General features: G+C 44.1%; 1 protein-coding gene across 2 annotated transcripts; it reads left to right on the top strand.

The window, feature by feature from the left end:
* Positions 1 to 208: 208 nt before the first annotated feature.
* Positions 209 to 17,890, top strand: IL7R (interleukin 7 receptor). Of its 2 annotated transcripts, none has more exons than XM_037373708.1 (8): positions 209 to 425; positions 6,085 to 6,223; positions 7,547 to 7,701; positions 9,280 to 9,434; positions 10,513 to 10,690; positions 11,534 to 11,624; positions 13,542 to 13,617; positions 15,088 to 17,890. In XM_037373708.1, the coding sequence occupies exons 1-8, from the start codon at positions 326 to 328 to the stop codon at positions 15,490 to 15,492; spliced, it is 1,299 nt and encodes a 432-aa protein (XP_037229605.1). In that variant the 5' UTR covers positions 209 to 325; the 3' UTR covers positions 15,493 to 17,890. The 2 variants fall into 2 exon arrangements, with proteins under 2 accessions (XP_037229605.1, XP_037229604.1); XM_037373707.1 differs by having other exon boundaries at positions 14,989 to 17,890.
* The last annotated feature ends 4,638 nt before the right edge of the window (positions 17,891 to 22,528 follow it).

Genomic DNA, 22,528 nt, shown 5'->3' with positions numbered 1-22,528 from the left:
AGCAGCAAGAATCCCACTAGCCAAGCCAGGAGAACCATCTGTAAAATGTGCTCCCGACCCACTGGACTTAACCAGATTTCGTCCAGTGTGTCAGTGGGCCTGATACAGAAGGTCCTTAGTTTTGAAGTGGGAAGCATGTTTCAAAGTAAAAGCTCTGCAAGTATCTTCGCACTGGCTTCCTGCTCTCTGCCACTAGTCATCCTTGTCGGCATGTTTACATTTCCCCTTGCCTGACGTCTCTTTATCAGGCAATGGGTTTGTTCTGCGCCTAGTATAAAGTAAGTGAGTGCAGGTTTCGCACGCACATGTACTGTACACATGCAGCATGCTCAGGATGACACAGACGAGTACAGCATTGAGCATTTTCGCCTTGTTTCTTCACACCACTTTTGGGGAAAGTGGTTGCACCTCAGCAGATGGTGATGGTGAGTCATTTCATCTTCATCTTTCCACTCATGTATGACCTTGAAAAAACTAAGTTAAAAGCTCCAGAATGCAACTGGAGTTAAACGTGTTAGTGTTTTAGCTTCCAGTCTCTTTCTTCCAGTGCCAGCATCTGAGGCAGATGTGGGGCAGAGGATACCTATTTAATTTAATTCCCAAGTCTCCTGTCCTTGTAATGTCCACATTTGTATGACATGAGGGACACCATTGCTGTATGCAGAAGGCATGCAAGATCAGACCCATTAATCCTCTCTCATATCTACTGTTCATGTGAGGAGTTATGCCTGGGAGTAGGGTACTGCTTGACTCTTCTGCAGTCCATGGTAGCTCTGAGCTGCTATCAGAGAAGGGTGAGGTTCTGGCTTCTCTTGCTTTTCTTGGCAGTTTCCTCCAGAGAAAACGTTTCAATGTACCTCAAACTTGGCCCAAATTTTCCACTTCTCTTTTCTCTTTCTTTAAGCAATTGCATCAGGTATATCTGGGGCACAGTCCCAGTGTCCCTTGTAGTATGGCTGAAGCAGCAACTCAGCCAGGGAGTTCTCACAGCCCATCACTAAGACCATTCATCCCTTACTCAGCAAAATAATTCTAAATGAATTCAACAGCTTAAATTTGATCTTATTGCAGATTTCATTACCTCATTTAGAGAAGTGAAAATTATTTAGTAGCTTCAAAATGAAATCATAAAGAGCAGCAATAAAACCACTGTTTCAAGTGTGCTGCCCCTTTTCTGAAAAGGCAGCTGAAAAAAAATGGATTTACAGATTCAGTCCTGGATCTGTTAAACTCTTACTTGTCTAAAACTAAACAAACAGTAGTGACAATTTGTTGCACTGTGCCTGAAGGACATGGGCACTCACTCAGTTACTGGTCGTTTTAGGGCTCCCTTGTTTGGAAGCAAAAGAGGTTTTGGTTTTTAGGAAGTTAATGGCTGTGTTCCTATGCTATCTCACAGACGGGGAATCTCATTTTCCCCTGTGTGTCACGTATTATATAACACATATGTATGTGCACACATGCATATATACATAGATAGATATATGCAATAATTTTTATTAGTTAGAGGAAAACAGTGAGTGTCTCAGAAGTGCATCTAAGAGCCATGTTTTTTTCTATTTGCCTTTAATTTATACAGTCTGCAGCTCTTCAGAGCCAGCTTTGGCAAGCACCAGTGGTGGTGAATGGTTAACCCTAGAGATTTATCATGGGTGTCACTGAAACCTTTAGGGCTTCCCAAAAGCTGGAATGACTGACTTAACTTCCACTAAACCATAATTTGCTTAGAATTAAAGACAAACAGATTCAGAAAATCCCCACTGAGCAATTAGCAGCTTTTATGATTTCTTCATGAGTTTTGTGGGTTTGGTCAATAAATTAAACAATCCAGGGTAAATTCACCTGTGATGGATGTTGGCTTTCATTCTTCACCTTTCTGACTCGCCCTTCCTCCTGTCAAAGTGCTGCTAGCCAAACAGGCATGAGCTCACCCCTTCTTAGGGGCAGAGGAAGGAAAAGCTCATTGCAGCTTTTGCCTTCATCTCTTCCTTGCTGAGCAGCAGCCTGCCCCCCAGGTGCTGTCCCCCAGCTTGGCAGAGCTGGTGGAGGTCCCCAGAAGCCCTAGGAGAGCTGTCAGCAGAGCTAAGAAGGGGCAGCCATGGCCATGCAGGAGGGCATGAGCAGGGGGAGCAGGGGGCAGCAGGCTGCAGGAGCTCACGGATGGCTCAGCTAGCTTCAGTGGTCCTCCTACCCACCCTTGTTCTTTTTATGCAACCCACCTCAAAACTACAGTTAGTAAAATAAGTTCTTCCTAAATCAGATCAGCGCAAGAGACCTTGCCTTACTCCGCCTTTGGAGGCAGTCACTTCACTGACCTTGGAAATTCAGTCACAGATTCTGCAGGTGCTTAACAGTGCCATTGATTTCACATGTTGTTGCTAGTCGCGGTGGCTTCAGACTTTAAAGCTGAAGCATGTCCACAGCCTCTGCTAAGACTCCTTTCTTGGTAAAGGCTCATGATTCCTGCTGTGATCTGCACCAGCCTGCTGGGTGCTGCCCCAACCCAAGAGACAACCATTTCTGTGAAGTCCCTGCCATGGCTGTAGCTTTAAGAGCAGTTTTACTCCTGCTTAGAATCGCCCCACCTCAAGCCCTGCCTTGATTTCAGCTAAGCCAGACTCAGGGCTTTGCCTGATCTGGGCTTCTCAAGGAAAAAAAAAAAAAAAAATTATCCTGTAAACTTTAAATTGTGGAAAGAGTCCTTAGCAGTGTGAGTCATGGTGCAGTCATCAAAACCATTCACATAGCAAACACATTCATGTGTGGATGTTCTGAGGTTTAGGGAAGAAGTGTAGCTGAGGCTACATGCATATTTATGTCAGACAAAAAAAAAATAATTAGTCATGGAGGAATCATACCAGAAAAAACATTTCAAATTGCTTACTTAACATTGTTTATGAGGTTTAATTATCATTTAATTATTATTTAATTATCTATGTTTATGATGTTGTTTCCATGAATAAGGAATCACATAATCACAATGTGAAAATTTGGTGTCAAAGAGGCAAAGTCAGCTTTCCTTCCAGTGCAGTATCAAAGGTGCACTGTGCTGGTGAAACCTTACATGGCTGTTGAAACTGCAGGATAAAGCCTTTTTCTTTCTTTTCATTTTGCAGTAAGCCAGATAGATTAAGAGTTCTGTCACATCTCTGCAAAGCAGCAGCAGCCAGCTAAAAAGTTGTTTCTCATATGCCGTTTATTAATATGATGATTATCAGGTTTGTGTGTTTATGCAAAATCAGATATATGTAGTCTGCATGTACAGAGAGCACCAAGAAGTATCTCTCTCTCTCTCATATAAAGGAAGATAGGTCATCCTAGCTCGTAAGTTTTAATGTCTTGAGGTATCTATCAGTATAAATAAGTCAGTCTCCTGGTAATTGCAAGTAAAGTCTTAGAGAGGCGTAAAATGTGACATTTGAGTTTTGGGTGTATCTATCTATACAAAATATGGGGGTTTTCCATTTTACGCAGATTCATTTCAGCTTAGTTGTTATCCCCTGAATTTTGAATACGTGTGTATCTGTATGCACACATTTTTACCTGCAAATATGTAATTTTATGTAATACACATTTCTGTACATGTATGTCTGCCCAAATGTCTCAGGGCTGCATTGATCAAGATGTATGTATTTCAACATGTAGGAAACTGCTGCAGGGTTTGTCCTGGAGTTGCACTGACCTCTTGAATGTAGTGGTCAAGTAGAGTAACTCTGTACAGCACCTGCCTTGTCTGTGGCTGTACTGCACAGATTATCCCTCAAAGCAGCACCGCTGGTGGAAGGCACAGCATTTTGATGCCTTTCAGGGAGAGCTGAGCTACCCCTGGGACAGACCCCACCAGAGCTGCAGTGAGATCAGTAATTGCCCCTTAGCACTGGTTGCTCATGGTTGTAAATGGCCACTACATCTTAGCACAGGGGACAGATCTGCTGCTGAGTTCCAGATTAGTGCAGCATCAGATGCTCCCATCCCTCCTGCTGCCTGCCACAGGCACTGGTGGGAGCAGCCCCCTTCCTAGTCCCTGCCCACACTGCTTTTGCATTTTTCTCTACATTCCTGATTGACTTCTGAATTTCTTTTCTTACTCAAAAGCTGATCCAGATGCACCTCAGCTCCGAGGTCAGAAGGAAGTGCTGCTGATAGTGACCCTGTGGCATAATGCTCTTTACTTAGATTTTAAGGCAATCAACAAGCTCTCCCCTGCTTTCTACCTGCTGTCAAACTATGACCGTTTCAGATCTTCAGATGTGCTCCCATGCTGGACTAGGTCTATGGTCTGTGCGTCTCGGTGTGCACTGGCAGGATTGGCCAAGGCATCACCAGCAGGACTACGAAACTGGTATCCAAGTAGCTGGTCATGTCTCAGTGATTCATTTCACCTAAGTGACAGCAGAGATGACCATCATTTCCTCTGGGAGGGATTTTCCATTTGAAATGTTTCCATGGGCATTTTCCCACACTGTTAGTGAGTGTGAGTCACCTATATGCCCAGAGCAGCCACGGTCCTGTTCTTGCTGTGGTAGGTGCCCTGCATGACAAGGCCACGCCTGAGCAGTGGGTAGGAGGACACCAAGTAGGGGATGGGGAATAGCCGCTGGACATGGGAAAGAGGGTTATGTATCACCACAGCTACCCTTAACCACTGGTAAAAGAAGGCAGAGACACTCCTGCCCCGAGGATCCATTAAGGGGTCACGGCAATTACCCTTTCCCTGTCTGCTCATCTACAGTAGGTGAGATTTTAAGAAATGAGGCTGAACCGGCAGTTTCCACTGGAGAGGACTCCTCTCAGAAGCATCAGGTTTTGCTTCACTGACCTCATACCTGCCAAGTGTAGGACTTGAGACATAAGCTCTTAGTCAAATCGTGATTGTGTTATTAGTCATCAAAGCAAATCTGCAGGAAGCCAAGCATTCTGGCAGAAAGTCTGAGCTTTCCCTCCTGAGCCCAAATTTGTGACATTTCAGAAAACTTTGCAGTATAATCAAAATGTGGCTTAATTATCTCATGATACCGAAATACTCTTGCTTTCCTAAACCCACCCATTTAATTTTCCAGTCTTCTCAGGAACCTGGTGACAGGCCAGACCATCACAGCACAGGCAGGGGCAGAGCAGAGGCCAGAGGATGCTGTTTGGGCGTGCTTGGCCACCTGCAGCATGGCTGGTCCTGATGCAGGTGAAGCCATGGCAACTGCTGAGCATGCATTCTCTGGTGTGGATCTGCCACTTTGGAGCTACAAGGTGTTTGATGCAATTTCAGGCTGTCTTGAGCTAAAATTCCCATACAAAAACTCCCGTTGAAACTAGCCCTTGCTCTTGAACAGATGTTACCCTCAAGCATCAGTCCCAGACACCTCTGGTAGTGACTGTGCAGAGTATATCCCCCAGTGCATATTTCTGTCCTAATTATTTTTAAGTGTTTCAGTCCTTGACTTGAATAATCTGCTTTTCAGCAGGCACCATGAACATGTCTTGCCCTGCTTCGCATGCCCCAGGATAGCAGAATTTTGTGGCTCCTAATAGGAAAACCTGTTTGAGAAAGTTCTGAGATGATTTTCAGATAGAGTAGGTCCTGGTGTTATCTTGGCATAAAGTTTATCCATAATTTTAAAATGAGAATGCTCCTGTCCCTGGCTCAGACTTAGGAGGAATTAAACTGCCGTGTGAACAATGTATTTTTCTGTCTCGCACTTGACACTGGGACTTTTTTACCGAGGTTTACAGGTCAACATCAGTGCCCTTCTTTGCCAGTGATTAATAGAAGAGACGTAGGGTGTCTTGTCTGACTAAACCATCTGCAACGCTATGTCTTTTTATAGTTCACAGACCAGTGATGCAGAATCTATCTATGTGCGTGGTAAGTGGCAGGGCTTCACTGGCATGCAGGGAAAGCAAACCTGAAAGGTGCAAGTGGCCTTTAATTTCATTTTGAACAAGCTTTCTTTGCTTCTTACAAAACAGGTGAGTCGATCCTTTTCCTTTCAGGCAACCATGTAAAGAAACAACCTCCTATACAACGGAGCTGCAAATTGAATACACTCATGGGTTTGCTTCAGTAACATCCTACTAATCTCTCCTTAGGGACTTTTGGAGATGATGAACCAGACAATTTTGACATCGACTGTTTCAGTCATCTGGAATTTAAGGGTTCCTATAGCAGCCTAACCTGCAATTTTACTGAGCTGCCTCCTCACAACACTAACTATACCCTATCCCTGTGGTAAGTGCTATCAGTCCATCCTTTGGTAAACTTCTGGAAAGCAAAGTGCTAAGCCCTGGTGAATCCTGGTGCCCTATGCTGGGACACAGGAACAGCAAAGCTAGACAAAATTCTGTTTCAGAGTGTTTTGCTGAGCTTGACTACTCTATTCAGCAAAGAAGAAGAGTTTACTGAAATAGAACATAACTTCCCTAACAAGAAAAAAAGTCATCTGGAAGGGTCTGTAAAGGGCTTTATAATGTCTCTGATAGTCCTGATCTTGCCTCTCTTTCTCTGGGACACCTTTAATTACAGATGCAGCCTAGCATGAACTGAGCATTTTTCCATTAAATCAAATGATATGGTTAGGAAATCAAACCTAGCCTTTATCAAGTGAAAAGTAAAAAAGTTTTTGAAGAGGCAGACCCTTCCCACAGAAAATTCTTTGGCAAGAAGGCTGATTTTCTACTGCAGTGAAAATGCCTTTATGTAGGTAAGGAAAAAATTAAGCAGTTGTCTTTGCACACACTGGAATGAATATACAAAACCCAGACAGTTATGAAACACATCAATCATCTCCACTTCTTTTTGAGTTTCTTCTTGAAACTCTTTTCCACCTTCTTTTTAAGTGATACACCAAGTTGAAGAAGCTCAGGTTTGGTTTCTTTAGAATACTTCTGCTTTTCCCTTTGCCTGTTTTTCCTGAAACTGAAAGTTCTGTGGCAGCCAGCAGAAGCAGATTTTTTTTTTTTTATCATGCTATTGTAATCACTACTTTTTTTCCACCTAGTTTATTAGAATCTTTCTATTTCATGAGATTGATTCTGGATTTTGGCTGAAATTTTATGAAAGTCCTCAAACACGGGTGTCGCACGGATGGAGGAACACACAGATATGTTTCCACTGCTGAAACTGTGCCATAGGACCCTTTCACGGCCTGGCTGACTTGAGCCTGTATTTGCTACAACTTTGGTCAATAAGAAATTTGTCTTTATCTTCAGTGAGCATCCAAATCTATTGCCCTATATTTAAAAGTGGCACCAGTAAGATAATTTTTAAAGACACAAAGGTTTTTAACACATACATCTCCAATTTAATAATTGCATTTTTTTCTTGGAGAGCTCCAGGACTCTTACTTGGATACATGTCACTTGAGTATTGTCCTCAAGGACCATAAGGAAAAACACTATCAATCTTTTAAAGTCCTTATTTCTGTGGCATTTTTTTCTTATTTCACATGGAGTCTCACTTCAGTTAATGTGAAAGGAGCAACCAGGATTCACCTCTTACTATGTTACAGTAAGACTGAGAAAAAAATTAACATTGTGTCACTTCGGTCAACAGTACCAAGGAAGACAGCAATTACGTGTGCTTCAATATGGAGAAACAGGAAGATGTGTATTTCCTAGAATTCAGTGATATACTCTCCAACAAAGACCTTTGCATGGACACTGAGATGAAGAGAAGGATCTGCAAGAGTCTGGTTGTAACTGACATTGGTAAGACACTGAACATTTTAGATGTTTTTAAGACACAGGAGTTACTGAAGGAAAAAAAACCAGCCTAGTGCAAAGCCTAAGCATCAATCTGGATGACACAGAGGCAGTATAAAACAGTGTCCTAGCAGAGCATGTAGCTCGGATTGGGGTGTTGGCAGTGTGTGGTGTTCCCCTTGCTTCCAAGCCAGACATGTCTAACCTCCATTCAAAAAGTGCCGCTGAATTCTGGCCTATTTTGACACTGCCCTGACCTGGACACAGACTGAGTCATGCACTTGGTGAAGCAGCTGTTCCTAGGCAAGGATGAACTGTCCAGCAGGGACATTTTGTTCATCTCTTCCTAGGGACTGTGTGCTTCCAGGACTGACCACCCCAAGTCTAGTGTGAGCTTGGTAGCACAGGGACACCGAGGTTGCAAGATCTCACTTTTTTGCACCTTGCTTCTTGGTGAAGCCTGTTGTCTGAACATGGCGCTCAGGCATCCCACAGCGAAGGGATGCCGAGAGCCCAGGACAGGCTTGTCAAAACTGTGCTGGGGACCTGCCTGAGCTGAGAAATAGGGAACCTAGGGAAAGAGGGGCTTCTTAGTACTTATCCCTCTGGGGAGCTGGTCTCATTCAAGGGCTGCAGAGAAGCCCATGTAGCGTGGCTCTGTTCTGCTGTGGTGCCATACTGCTTTGCCTTCCTTTGGCAATAGGCTCTGCAACATCTGTCTTTTATGAAACGTTTCTGCCCCAGTCCAGTAGTTTTCTAATAATCTTACATTACCTCTCAGTTTATGGGCCAGCCTGGACCATCTTTGGTGGTCTCTCCTCTAGAAACTGTGGGTCCCACATGGAAGGTTTAAGTATTTGGGGGCTTCAGAAGGAATGGGCCTAATTTCTGGCTATATGCATTTTCCTGAGAGGAAAGAAGTGGGGTCTCTGTTCCTGTGAAAGCTGGCGTACTTTACATGGCACATTCAGGAAGCATCAGGAGCACAGAGACAGGTTCCTGCAGACCTCAGGGACAGCTTGGGGACAGTGTTGAGGGCTGCACTTTGGAATGCATGTACTGGCACAGGCGGTCATTTGACAGTCTCCTGCAGACCAGGTCAGGTGTGGGTTCATAGCCAGGGCCTGGAGCCACAGCCCCCTCTGTTATATCTAACACTGTCATACTTTGTCCCTACGCCTACCCCACCACCCTGACGACCACCAGCAGTTGCACCCATGCCCAGTTTGCTCCCCAGTGCCTTCCTCCCAGCACAGCAACGGGTTTTGCCATGGGGCCTCCATCTCAGAGCATGGGTTAGAGGGGCTGAATTTCAGGTCTTCAAGCAACACTACCGCAGAAGTGGGGCTGCTCAGAAATTGCTTTCCAAGACTAAATGGCACATCCCTAGGAAGTCTCAGGACCTAGGTGTAAGGATGAGCTGGGGCTCAGCATGAGGCTCATCCAGCTCAGGCCAGCTCTCGCTCAAGATAGGTCACCCTGATGGGAGTGTAACTTGAAGTTACTTCTTGCTTTTCAAAACCTGTTTATTTTGTAGTAACATTGTGCTACTCCTGTTATATCCTGGTTTGTTATCATTTGCAGTTAAGCCTGAAGTACCATTCAATATAAACATCACATACCAAAAGGAAGCAAATGAATATCTTATTCATTATAGTACCCCACACTCATGGAAGAAATACTTAAGGGACAAATTAATACACCAAATAGCCTATCGGCAGGAAGAGGGTACTTGGAAGGTAAGTGATGATGTGTTGGTGAGCTTACACTAATTTCCAAAATTAAACATTACCAGAAATACCAGACCATGTAAAAACCTTCAGATCTGCATTTCTACAGTTCTCCAGCTGAAAACTTGGAAAGATACAGTGTTTGGCATTTGGAAATGTCATCAGTCAAAACAATTCCAGACCGACAGCATCCATGCCTGTTATACACTTCTCTGGGCTAATGAAGTTTTATTTGTTTGGGCTTTGCAGTGGGAAGACATAATGCCTAATCTAATCTAAGACATAATCCTAAGTGTTTGGATGGCTTGCTATGTTGTTACGGTGGTTTTGCTTTTATTTTCTACGCTCATCAGTCAGTAAATTGAACGACCCCTTTTCTTATTTAGCAATAGTTTCTTTGTGTCCCTTTTTCACTGAGCCTCTCCAGGCTTCGGGTGCAGCCCTGCAGCTTTCCCACCCTCAGACGGTGTCTCAAGCTGCAGCAGCTTGTGAACTGGATCTGGTGTGGGCTGCCCAGCTGCTGAGACCTCTGTGTCCCCTGTCACAAGAGCACCTGTGCAAACACTAGTCCAGATGCTTGAAAGCGTGGACTGTACCTGTTTCTTACAGCAGGAACAGAGGAGAACTGTAAGTAGAAAAAGGTTTCAGGCAATGAAATGCACTGAAACAAAGAGCACCAGAGCTGCGCTGTGGGATTTCAGCTTCTTTCCTGTAGCTGCTCTTTCAGAAGCTGTCTTTTTATGCTGCACAAATGTATTTTTCCCCTCTCTCTTCTGAGCCTCCCCAAGGAAGCATGCATTTCCCACTGCAGTGCAGGTGGTAGCAAAGCACAGTTAATACTTCAAGCTGTTTTCCAAGAAGCTTTTACCTGGTGTTTGTCTTTCTTCTCGATACTGGCTGGCTGGGCTACCTTGCTGTTAAACTAGGCTGATGGCCTGATGACCACCTGTATAATAACCAAAGACATGGAGCAAACAGCATGGTACTGCAAGGATGCACCTGGTCTTGCACATTTTGCTGAAATTTAAAAGTTAAACTTTTCCTGTATCTTCTAGAAAATTAATCAGATTTTTATGTGTGTGTTTAGACAATAGAGACGCCGTACCTTCAGATAAAATTACTGGGGAAAAACCTCGAAAATGATGCATCGTATGAGGTGAAAGTACGTTCTCAGCCCAATGGAGATTATTTTAAGGGCACGTGGAGTGAATGGAGCACTTCCCAGAGCTTCAGAACTGCAAGAGAGCAGCATTCCACAGAGAGCTGTAAGGGCAGAAACCACTTTGGTCCACCTGGCAGAAAGCAGAGCTAGGGGCCCTTGGCTCCCTGGCCATCCCCAGCAGCAGCAGGGACAAGAGCACGGGGAGGGAAGAGCCCACAGCCCCATGGCAGGGTCAGCCCTCACAGGCACCAGGCACCCTGGAGGAGATGGCCCCGAAAGCGGCTGTATTGCTCTGGTCTGGGGCTGACTCTCCACACAAAACTAAATCTCACTCAGGGGTAGTAAGACCATATGCAGTGCCGCTGTAAGGACATGAGGGGAGGGGGAAGACTGACTCACTCCTGCTTGCTGCCTGCTGGTGTGCAGGGAAAAGAACCAGCTTGCACTGAGTGTTTCAGGTAAGGCACAAAGAGCAATGAAACATGCCCCATTTCAGGGCCCTGGATCTGTGTGCAAGCATGGCACTTTAATCACAAATACAATATGGGATAAAATCTCATCATCGCACTTGTAAATGTGAATAATCCTTCTGGTCCTTAGGGTCCCCCAAGGTACCTTGGCATTATGTCTGTTGGAAGTCACTTCAGTGCTGCTGTAAGGATGCAGCGAGCAGTGGCTCCATGCACTGAAAGTGAAAGCAGACTTTGAGCTGCTTTAATCCAATCTGGGAACCCAGCTTGGAGCTCAGCCAAGTGCTGATGTTCCGGTCGCCTACCTCTTTCCTCCTTCAGGGAGACAGGAGAAATGCACCACTGCACCAGCCCAATGATAGGCAAGTGCAATGCTTGGCATTAATTTCTAATTTATCACCTGATAAATTACAGTCATGGTGGCTTAACAGTGAGACGTTTAGATGTATTGACTGATGTTCTTTGTTTTTCTTTAGACAGCAGCGTGGTTGTGCTTATACTCTCCATCCTGGGATTCATACTCTCCATTGTCATGGTTGTCCTGATCATAACTTTTTGGGAAAACAGGTAATCTAAGTCCCTTTGTATCAGAAGAAGTGTTGGAAGCCAATCCTGTTCTGATACTTCTTATTGCTTTCCTTCTTATACTTGTGAACTATTCTCTTTCCATCTCTAGACCTCTATATCAAGCAAAAGCAGGAAAAAAGTAGAAATGGGCAATACAAGAGGGGGTGTTGGCAGGAAGAGGATAACTTACCGCTTTGAGCAGACTTCAGTCTTGGGATCAAAACACTGAAACCTTTGGGGAGCTGAAGTCACCAAGGGAACACTTGCAGAGTCAGTGTCTCATTGGAGACAAATCTGACTCAAAAGCTTCAAGCAAGATCCAGAAAAGAAAGCGAGCTTTAGTAAAGTCCCAAGAGGTGTGGAAATGGTATACTGGGGAGATTGCCTCTTTTCCTTTCATAGGCTGAGTCAGTGGAGCCTTTGCTCTGCAGCACTTTCAGAAGCAGCACGGCACAGCTCTCTGCAGCGAGGGCTTGATGGTGTCGACCACCAGCCCGGCCACGTCCACATCCAGCCAGCCATGTGGCAAAATCAGGCTCCACATCCCCCACCAAAGCAGTCATGGCAGAACGGGACCAGAGATACATTCATTACACAGGCAGCCCTGTGTCTGCATTGGGGTTTTTTTGATATATTGGCTACACAGCAGTAAAATATTTTTTAAATATGTGGCTATATATGCTTCTATGTAATAGAAGTGTTGACAAACTTAAGAAAATTAACAAGTATGTAGAAAGTCTGGTGAAACCAGAATCTAAAATGAGAAACTCCCAAGTTTAACCATAGGAGAGGGAGCCCTCACAAGGCAGAAAGCCCAGGGCTGTTCAATGGCTTTCAGAGCAGCCCATCCATGACATCCAGCTCCACTGACATCCAGAGAGAGGGCTGCATGCGAGTTGCTTTCTGGGGACAACACTTGGGCTGTGCTAACTCCTAAATTACACAAGGGGAATATGGGAATATGCTAGTTGGCCTCTGTCAAACCATGCCAAGAACAATTTTAATAATTAAACATTTTAGGCACCGGAGTTATCTGCCAGACAATGCTCCCTGGTGCTGTTTTATTTGCAAGTGTAGATGTAGCTTGAGATTTCTAGCTCTTGCTTTTTACTGTTGCTGAGCACCTGCAGTTCTCTAACTGTGCTAGAAGTTCTGCTTATGTAAAAACATGCTCATGAAAAAAAAGACTTCTTGAACCCAGATATTTCCCTTTTAAAAAGAAGAGGATTTTATACATGTGTGTATATATATCTCCATATATACAGACACATATATAAAACAAAATATATATTCATATACATCTATAGCTGTACCTATATTACTGCAAGATTTAATGTCAGTTGGGCAATATTCTCCAAATGTACCATTGCTGAGGGTTTCCAGCAGCACAGCATGAGAACTTTGCTAATCAAGGCAGTAAAAATGAGACCAGTGGGACAAGGCTACAACACGGCTATCTGAAGCACAGATAACTGGCCAAGGAGTGGGACAATGCACAGTTCTTTGACACATAAACATGCAGAGGCAAATATCAGCAAATTTACACTTGAACCACAGCATCTTTTTTCACTTGCAGAAATTGGTGTCATCATGTAAAACCCTGTTAACACTGTTAGATGCAAACGAGCTCTTTGCTGGCATCATTTGCTCCTTTTCCAGTACTTGGTGAAGCATCTTTCTTTAACTGTGACAATCTGTGCACTCAAAAGAACAATGACTATTCAGTGACCTTTATGACTCCTCTTCTCCTCTCTTTGTTTTATTCTGAGACTTCTCTGTTGTTATTCTGAGTAATGCAAGCCAGCCCTCAGTCTTTATGAGAATAAGTACAAATGATGCAATATGAACCTCTGGTATCTCAACATGTCCCTCTATTGCTGCTGTTGAACCACCTTTTGTCTACTGTTGCTGTTTCAGGATCAAGCCTGCTGTGTGGCCAAATCTTCCCGATCATAAAAAAACGCTGGAGCAACTATGCAAGAAGCCAAAAAATGTATGTACTTCCACTGTTGCTTTCAACTGAGTGTAAACCATTGGGAATGAAACTAACACACGTGAGAGAGAGTAGATGCATTTGCTTGAACTGGGACATCTTTCAGAAATTACTTCTACATTTCACTGAGGAGAGCCCACATTTGCACAGGCAGATGCTAGTCCAGGGTATGGAAATAACAGACAATTCAACTGATGCCCAAGCTTTGACTTGTGCAAAGTAGCTACAGACAGATGGAGAATTTGATATATGAAGAAAGGCTGAAGGAACTGAGTTTGTTTATAGAAAAAAGAAAGCTTGGGGTGGGGGCTACTAATCACAGCCTTCCAATACCTAAAGTGTAGGTAGAGAGATGGTGAAGGTACTGTTGCCACAAGGCTGCATGGTGGCAGGACCAGAGGCAACAGACACGTTACTTCAGGGTAAATTTCATCTGAATATATGAAAGCTTCTTTTCTCCAACAGAACAATTAAGCATTGTGTAGGTTGCCTAGAAAAGTAGATTCTCCTTTGCTGGAAATGTTCAAAGGCTTGGCTTGATAGGGCTCTGGATAACCTAATCCGATTCCTGCTTCTGGCAGAAGGTTGACCGGTTAGACTCCAGAGGTCCTTTCCAACTGAGACACTTTGGTGATTCTATGAAACTGTAAAAGTGGGGCTGGATGGGGACCCTTTGCAAACATCCCTGTTGATGCCCATATACCCTTATATTGCCAGCAGAATTGTTCATACACCATGCCAGATAAAAGCCAGAGAGACAAATGTTACAAACTGTAGGACGGGGGATTAACTTGTTGCCTTAAAACTATATGGCTACTGCATTTTTTTGCTAAGAAACTCATTAGTGCTGCTCTCTCCAGTTGGTACGTTATTAACACGTTTTTAATTTAATAAGAGGTCTCAGACAACTCTCCTATTCCCTGTGCTCCCCAGTGCAGGGATTCCTCATGTGTTTCAGGAAGTCATGTCAAATTTTTACTTCCCTCACTGCTAAATTAGGAAGGTAAAACTGAAAGGAACTGCCTGGGTTGGCACACTCATTCCTGTGAAATGACTGGTGTGCAATAGATGCATGGCTCAGAAAAGTCTCTGAAACTCCAGTTCCCACCACATTTGGTAGAGCACAAAATGCTCTGGAGAGTGATGCTGCCTGCAGGAGGCCAATGGATAGATTCAGATTAATACGGAAAAGGATTTTAAGCCACGTGACAGTTTATTCTCTGCTAACCTACTGTTCAGCTCACTCAGGGTTACTTTCAGAGTTAAAGAAATGACAGATACCTTTCTAAAAGCAAACAAAGTATCAGAGCACATTTTCTCTTAAGCTAATACCCACTGTTAACTGACCATGCTGTTCCCTTTGCCATGCAGAATTTTGATATAAGCTTTAACCCAGAGAGTTTTGGTTACGTTCATATCCATAAAGTGGATGGCATTCGAGCAAAAGCTGAACTGGAAAATTTTCTGCAGCCATCAACTTCTCCAGAGACAAACCTTCCAGAAAAATTTAAGAGCAGATCAGACCTGAAGATGATCCCTGCGATGACAGACAAAAGCAATCTAAATCTGTCTGTGACATACGGAGGAATCTGGCCGGCTGAAGCCTTGCACAAGCTCCTGGGCACAAACCAGTTGGCAGTCACCGAAGGAAACTGCAGCTCCAGCACGTACAAGGTGTGCCACAGCAATGGGGTGCCCCTGTGCAATGATGGTTTCAACCTTTCCTCCACTCCTCCCCCAGATCTCTCTGACCAGCCTGGACCAGAACCCCTCAATGGTGACACTGTGTCCCAGACACTGCCTACCAGTGAAATGAGGTCACCAAACAATGAGGAAGCCTATGTCACTATGTCTAGTTTCTATAAAATTCAGTAAACCTTACAGGGATGGCAACATACTTTTTTATCTCTAACACAAGCAGGACACTGAAGCTTTCTGTTTTGTCATCCTGCACCCTCTGAGCCTCTGCAACACACCCAGCTGCAGTGCGACGCTGTGCCTGCGAGGAAGGAGGTTCTCCTATGTTTCAGGGACAAGTGGCCTAACCTTAGCTCTCAGTATGCCAGCAGCCATCTCCACCGCAGCAGAAATTGACTTTAATTGAATCTGACTTTCTTATCAAATCTTCAGATATGATTAATCCAGAGCAATGACACTGCAGTCCTAGCTGAGGATCACAGCCGTCTCATAAAAGTTAACTATTGTCTTCTAAACTCTTCTGTTAACCTCTTGGTTGCAGAGTTAAGCTCTTATTAATGCATAAGCAAGATATACAGCAAAAAATTCAAGTTAACTAGAATCCAATCTCTTTTATAAAGTGACATGTCAGGAGCAATTCCTCTGCAGTCAGTGGAAGTCCATGAGTTTGCAAAACGCCGGTAAATGAGAGTTGCTATCAAGCATTAGTTGCCAGGGGATTCAGGAGCTTGGTCACTGCAAAGCGAGTCTGCTGAGCCTCCAGGTAAGAGGGCACATGGACACTGACTCACTTTAAGAAGATGTTTTCTTACATTGAGGTTTTTGGGGATTTTTGAGAGAGAGTAAAACAAAGCAAAACCCTACATGAGACTGCTTTTTGCTGTTGGTAAAGAACTGCCCTGGGGCCAACTTTAGGATACACAGGTATTTCTGCTAGTGCTATATATTAAAGATCTTTAGTATTTCATGTACTAGCAACGTTTAGCTAAGAAAACAAAATTATATCAATGAAAAGTGAAGTCCCATCTCTTCCCGTAAACTCAGCTGGGGCTGTAAAATGCATGATGCTGTCTTTCTCTGCAGCTGTTTTGCAAATATTAGTGCAGCATGTAAGTACTTTCCAGGACAGAAGGGCTGAGAGGACTGTGTTTGTTTACTAGCATTATTCCTAGTGGTTGTGGCTGCATGACAATACTTTGAATTTAGCCAGGTAATGTTCTCATGCAACATCTGACCTAGGAAGATGGATGGAGTGTCATGGATCCTGCCAGTGATTAGAAGACCTGCATTTTTTTTAATGTACCTTGTAAAAAATATGGCCTGAAGATACCTTTTGTTGTTTGTTTTTTAAATGTTATTATGGAGAAAGGCATCCTGTCCCTTCCCTTTCACCCTTCTGTGGGCTCTGTGCCCAGCCCTAAGGAGCTCCCCACCTGCTGTCACACAGAGATGGCTGAGCCACTTCGCAGCCTCTCTAGGATGCCATGCATTGCAGAGCACATGCTTGGAGATGAAACTGCTACAGCCACATGGTTGCATGACAGCCAAGCAGTGTGGCCATGGGAAATCCAAGCCACTTTGCTGTGCTCTGGGATCGGGGTTCACCCTACTGGGCAGTCTCAGTTCCTCTAGCTGCTTGAAATTCTCCTTTCCCAAAATGTATTCACATTCCCAAAGGCTAAGGGTAAAAGAGTCCTTTCTCATCTTCAGAGCTGCTAGAATTTGTTCTTACTGGTAAGAGCCACTGAGATGTTGCTATCTATATATGATGTAGCCTGCTGGAGAAAAACTCCCAAGACAGCACTCCACCTCCACCTGACACCAGGAAAACCTTCACATGGGGATAACCTTACAGTCTCTGCGTGCAAAGGGGCTGAGGATTTGGTCAAGGCATTCCAGTGTCATTTTACAGAATGTTTTTTATTGCTGTTTCTTGCCGTATTAAACATTGATTAATGAAGTAGGAAAAGGCGAAAGCCCTGGACTTTCATTTGCTTTATAATGCTTGTATTTCTTTTTTAAAAGAGCCTCTGGTAATGCTCATACTGTGCTGACTTGCACAGTGCAGTTGTAGATGCAGACAGACTGGGCTGGAAAGTCGTCCTCTTCCAGTTACAGTAACAGACAAAAACAGGATAGAGAAAGAAGCAAAACTGCATCAGAAAAATCCTGTACAGTATGTGCTATGCTTGTTTTGAACTCACACACACATTTTTAAGGATTAAAAGGGACATCAGAAATGTTTATTTGCACTGTTTAGGCAATAGGTTACCATGTATAGTAGTCTTTGTTTGTCCAGAAAGGTATACTGCATTTAATATAGAAAAATCAGTAGAAACATAGTGTTTGCCTTTAATATGGGAAAAGTAGTAGGAACCTGATGTTTATTTACTTCAATCACTCTGAAATAGTTATATGTTTTCTATGTAGTACTCGCACTTTTGCGTAGCTGCTAATATTTAAACATTCATTCTTTTTTCTATGTCTTATTACCTTTATTTAATTAGATAACATGTAACTTTGGTTTTACCGTGGTGTCACTGTATTAAAACAACATGGATATTTGCATGACTTATTTATGCTGCTGTAATTCAGTCTTCTAATATATATTTATCAGGATAGGACTTACTCTGCTTTTACTAAAATGAGGACTCCACGGTCTCTGACTACCTTCAGGCAGGATAAATCCCACATAAATCCAGACAGCTCAGAGGCCTGAAAGCACTGCAGGACAACAGCAAGTATCACCCTCCCTTTACCACCACCACTTTGTGAGCCAGGGAAGCCTCTCTACAGCTCCGGTCCCTATGTTTTGTACTGGGCATGCCTTTGTTCAGCCTTTGGACTTTGATTGCCATCCAATCCTCGTTAGCCAGAAAGCAGAGAGGGAACAGCTCTGGGAATCAGGCAGGTGAAGCTGATCTCCTGCCAGTGGCTCGTTCTCGCTCAGGCAAGCCAGAAGCTTTGCCCAAGCCCTTGGGTACAGCCATGAGTCTACACAACAAGCACCGGGGAAAAAAAAAAAAAGCCCATAGGCTTGTGATAGTATGTATCATGTACAGTGTATGTATGTGTACAGTAAGGCAAAGTCCCATATAGCCTGTCTTCAGAGATGGAGCTTTGTTAATACACTGCTGAATGCTGACAAGTATGTAACTGACAGAAAACAAAGCAGCCTTTTGTTAATTATGTTCGTCCCAGTGTAGGGGGGATGTATTTCTTAGTGGAGGATATAGGCTAACTCATGCCAGACACGGGGGTTACCTCATTCCCTGTATGCACCTGGGCATATGATGAAGCCTACCCAGAAAAGTATCCTCCCAGGAGAGCAGCAGCAAGCACAGCCAAATCAAGGAGGGTTCGAGATGAGCATGAAGGTTTCTGAAGGACCTCGGCTCCCAGAAACAGCCATTAAACCTGTTCATTGAACCGCATCCAACAGCTCCAAGCCAATGACAACAAATGGGTCATTACAGAGGTGTTCAGTCAAGTCCTGTCAAGATGAACTTTCACAAGCACTGAGCTCCTCTGAGATCACCGTGTCTAGGGACTAGGCTGCTTTGAAGCATGCAGAGACTAGCAGTCTCCTTCAGCTTTGACAATCTGTCCTGAATGGTGGGAACTAAATCTTTTGGAAAAATTGGTCCCTGACTATTTTGCAGGTGCTGAGTACCAATATTTGAGCAGGCCTAGGATCAGCATCCCTGAACATCATGTGCAATTTTATAGCCATCAACTTAAATTTCATGGGTTTATAGAGATACGAAACTTTCAGCTTCCTTTTGGAAAAAAACAAATCTGAACATGCACCAAGGCAAGAAGCACCAAAAATACTTCTGTCCATGGCTGGCTTTTAGATGCATGATACATATATGGAGATAAAGCCATGGCTAGGTCTTGACAACACTTCACCAGGTCAGGACCAAGTAGTTTCCTTATTCTACAAGACAGAGTTTTCCCCATAGCTGTTCACAAATTCCCATCTGACTCAACACCTGCACAGGGGTATAGCTCAGATTTCACGTACTCCATGCACCTTCTTGAAGTTCAGCATAGCCTTCCTTCCTCCTCCACCCTTTCTGCCTCCTGTGGTCATACTCAGCCACACACGCACAAGGAGCTTGGTGACCCTGGTTTCTGTGTAGCTGCTTCATGACACCACGCCTGGAGCTGCCTGCTCCTCTCCCCACACTTACACATCAGGCCCCACCACCTCTCCTGCGCTTGTGGTACAACACAGCTCTCTCCTGGCTTTGTTTCTCCCCTCAGCAGTGCGCAGTTCATTTGCACTATGCAAACATCTCCTAGCAGCACACAGATGCTAATCTGTGAAATAAAATATCTTTTGTCAGTTATAACACTGAGTCACAGTCTAATTTTAATGATGCTGAAAAATGTTAATTACCTCTCAAGGCAATACTTGTTCCCTGCTGAATTTATTAGTTTGTTTACCAAATCTTCTCCTCTTATGTGCATTCATTAAGACAGGCTGATAAAACACACAAAAATGTGTGTGCCAGTGGGGTGGTAGACCAGCTAAATGTGGGGAGGCAGGGGAGCTGGTTTTGCCAGAGCACAAGCAGCGAAGAGGTGGCCTGGCCACCGCTGCTGCAGAGACACGCGGCTGAGCTCAGGGCGGTGTTAGGCAGGCACAAGCTGGCCATGAAGCCATCCCTTCTGGCAGCAAGGGACCTGGTGATGCTGGCAAGGTATTTCTGCAGGGCAGGAGTTCAGCCCCTTCTAAGCTTCTTAGCAAAAGTGTTTATTGATTTGGAGGCTTGTATTTATACAGCCGTACTGCAGTGCTGCTGCTGTGGGGGAGCAGCAGCAGCAGCGTTTTTAGTCCGTATGCTTTTGGCTCAAGCTAGTTATCTCTTTGGCTGTGGGTTCTGAAGCTGTCCTTTAAACCCAGCTAAAATGTGACGTAAAGACGACTTACCATCTCTGTGCAGAATTATTTTAGGGTCGAACAGTTCCTTAACACTGTCATCGTGAAGCCTCCCCACATTAGCACTCCTCCGTGTAACAGGACATTGGCAAAACAAATCTAATGTACAGGCACACAAGAAAACAGCTCATGATGCCAGGAAATGCAATTGCTAATTTGTACCGACTATTCCCCTCCCTTTGCTTGCTCGGCAGCTCTGGGTTTCGGCGAGGCTGACGATTCCTTGGCTTTTAAGCGCCACCTGTTGAAACATGAAGCCACATGTCAGCATCCAGCAATGGGACACTGGTTAGTGTCACCGAATCATGCAGCTCCGAAAACGTTGCTCAGACAGGAACTGGGGAAGAAAATCAAACCTACAACAAACTAAACAGTGTTTCACTTCTGTATAGTCTCTGGTCCCAAAGAAGTTGTGGCAAATGAAAGCAAAAGTCAGAGTTTCCAGGATTTCTTCATCATTAAAATAAAGTAGGCATCACTGTCCACAGAAGCACTGACTACAGAGTAGTAGTCCAGAAATTCATCTTTTGTAACCTAAGAATGAGAAAAACGGTGTTTACAATGTGTATGATGGCTATACACTGTGGCCCATAGTAAGATGTTTAACATATCCTCATCTTTTGCAAGTAATTCTTCTGCATCTTCCAGAGAAGTCTGATTTTTAGCTCAGACTGTCCTAATCTGATGTTAGGATGTGCTGCCACAGCAAGCTCTCAGGGTTTGGTCCAATGAGACTGAGGTCAGTGGTCTGAGTTTCTTGCATTGGGAGACAGAGCTGTTGCTACTTCCTGAAAAAATGTATTAAGAAAGGTTATTTCAGTTATTGATAAGTATTAGAAGCATGAAGTCATAAAATTGAACAGGTTGGAAAAGATCATTGAGTCCAGCCATTAACCTCGCACTGCCAAGTCCACCACTAAGCCATGTCCCTAAGCACCACATCTACACATCTTTTAAATACCTCCAGGGGTGGTGACCCAACCACCTCCCTGGGCAGCCTGTTCCATTGACAACCCTTTTGGTGAAGAAATTTTTCCTAATATCCAATCTAAAGCCCCCCTGGCATGACCTGAGGACATTTCCTGCATAAATTAGACTAGTCCAACATTACCATCATTATCAAATGAATGTAAAAAGCCCCAAAGGTTAGTCAAGCAAGAAAAAATGAGAAACAAAGTAGAAATGCATTGGTGGAAATGTCCAAAGGAATATTTTTTTTGCCACAAAGTCAGAACTGCTCTAAAGAAATCCACTATTTTTTTCCAGAAAATGTACATAAGCTAAAAAAAACAACCAACCAACCAACCAACAAACAAACAAACAAACTAACAAAAAAAACCCACAAAAAAACCCAACAAAACCCCCAAACCCACTAGATTTTGAATGCTAAAAGATAGTTGAAAATAGTAAAAAAATAAATTCCAGCTTTTGGCAAAAATATCAAGTTTTCAGTGAAAAAAGAACAAATTTATCTATGGAAAATGAACACTGCTCACATTTTACCACAATATGTGCTTTTCCACAGAAAACTAGACTTGAGTTAACTTTAACAAAATATTGCACTTCCTTGCTTTCTCATTTTCCCTGTGTGCCAAGACGTGCAATGAAGTCTGGATCTCATCCCCGTCCTCCAGCTGCAACCTCTGTTAGGATCAGTGGCAACTCTGCAGGCTGGGAGGAAGCCTGGGTCCAGGTTTTGGCAGCGACAGGGCTGCTGCACCTGGAGTCAACTGCTAACCAGCGAGCTGATGCTTTTGCATCCTACAGTGCTCCTGCCTCCTACAGCCTCTGTTGGCATGGGAGCTGAAGAGATGCTAGAGCCAAAAAACAATGCTCACTTCGGAACCACAGAGACTTCAAACTCAGCTGGGGCAAACCAGTATGGCAGGGGGCTGCTCCATGTACCAAGGTTGCTCCAAATACCAATACCTGAGGACTTGGTATGAAGTACAGCCCACTGGGAAATGTGCTTTCAGCTCACCTCTTCCTCCTAGGCTGGCTATGAGAAGGGATTTCTAGAGAAACAGGATGGGCTATAACCATAGCAAAAGCCATAGAAAGTGAGCAGCTGCCGATGACAGCAGGTTGCTCTTGGCATTATCTGTGTCACCAGGGAAAGCTGAGCATGCTGCTGCTGCTGGTGTCGAGGACAGGATCTGGGAGAGAAAAATAACCGAAATCACCAGGCTTGGTCCTTCTGCCAGCCGGTGAGAGCAGAGGCGATGAGCCCAGCTCTAGGATGGCAAAGCTCTGCTCTGCCCAAGC

The sequence above is a fragment of the Falco rusticolus genome, chromosome Z (assembly GCF_015220075.1).
Source record: "Falco rusticolus isolate bFalRus1 chromosome Z, bFalRus1.pri, whole genome shotgun sequence".
In the NCBI taxonomy this organism is placed as follows: Eukaryota; Metazoa; Chordata; class Aves; order Falconiformes; family Falconidae; genus Falco; species Falco rusticolus.
The sequence above is the reverse complement of the archived record's forward strand: the minus strand, read 5'-3'. Positions and strand labels throughout refer to the sequence as shown.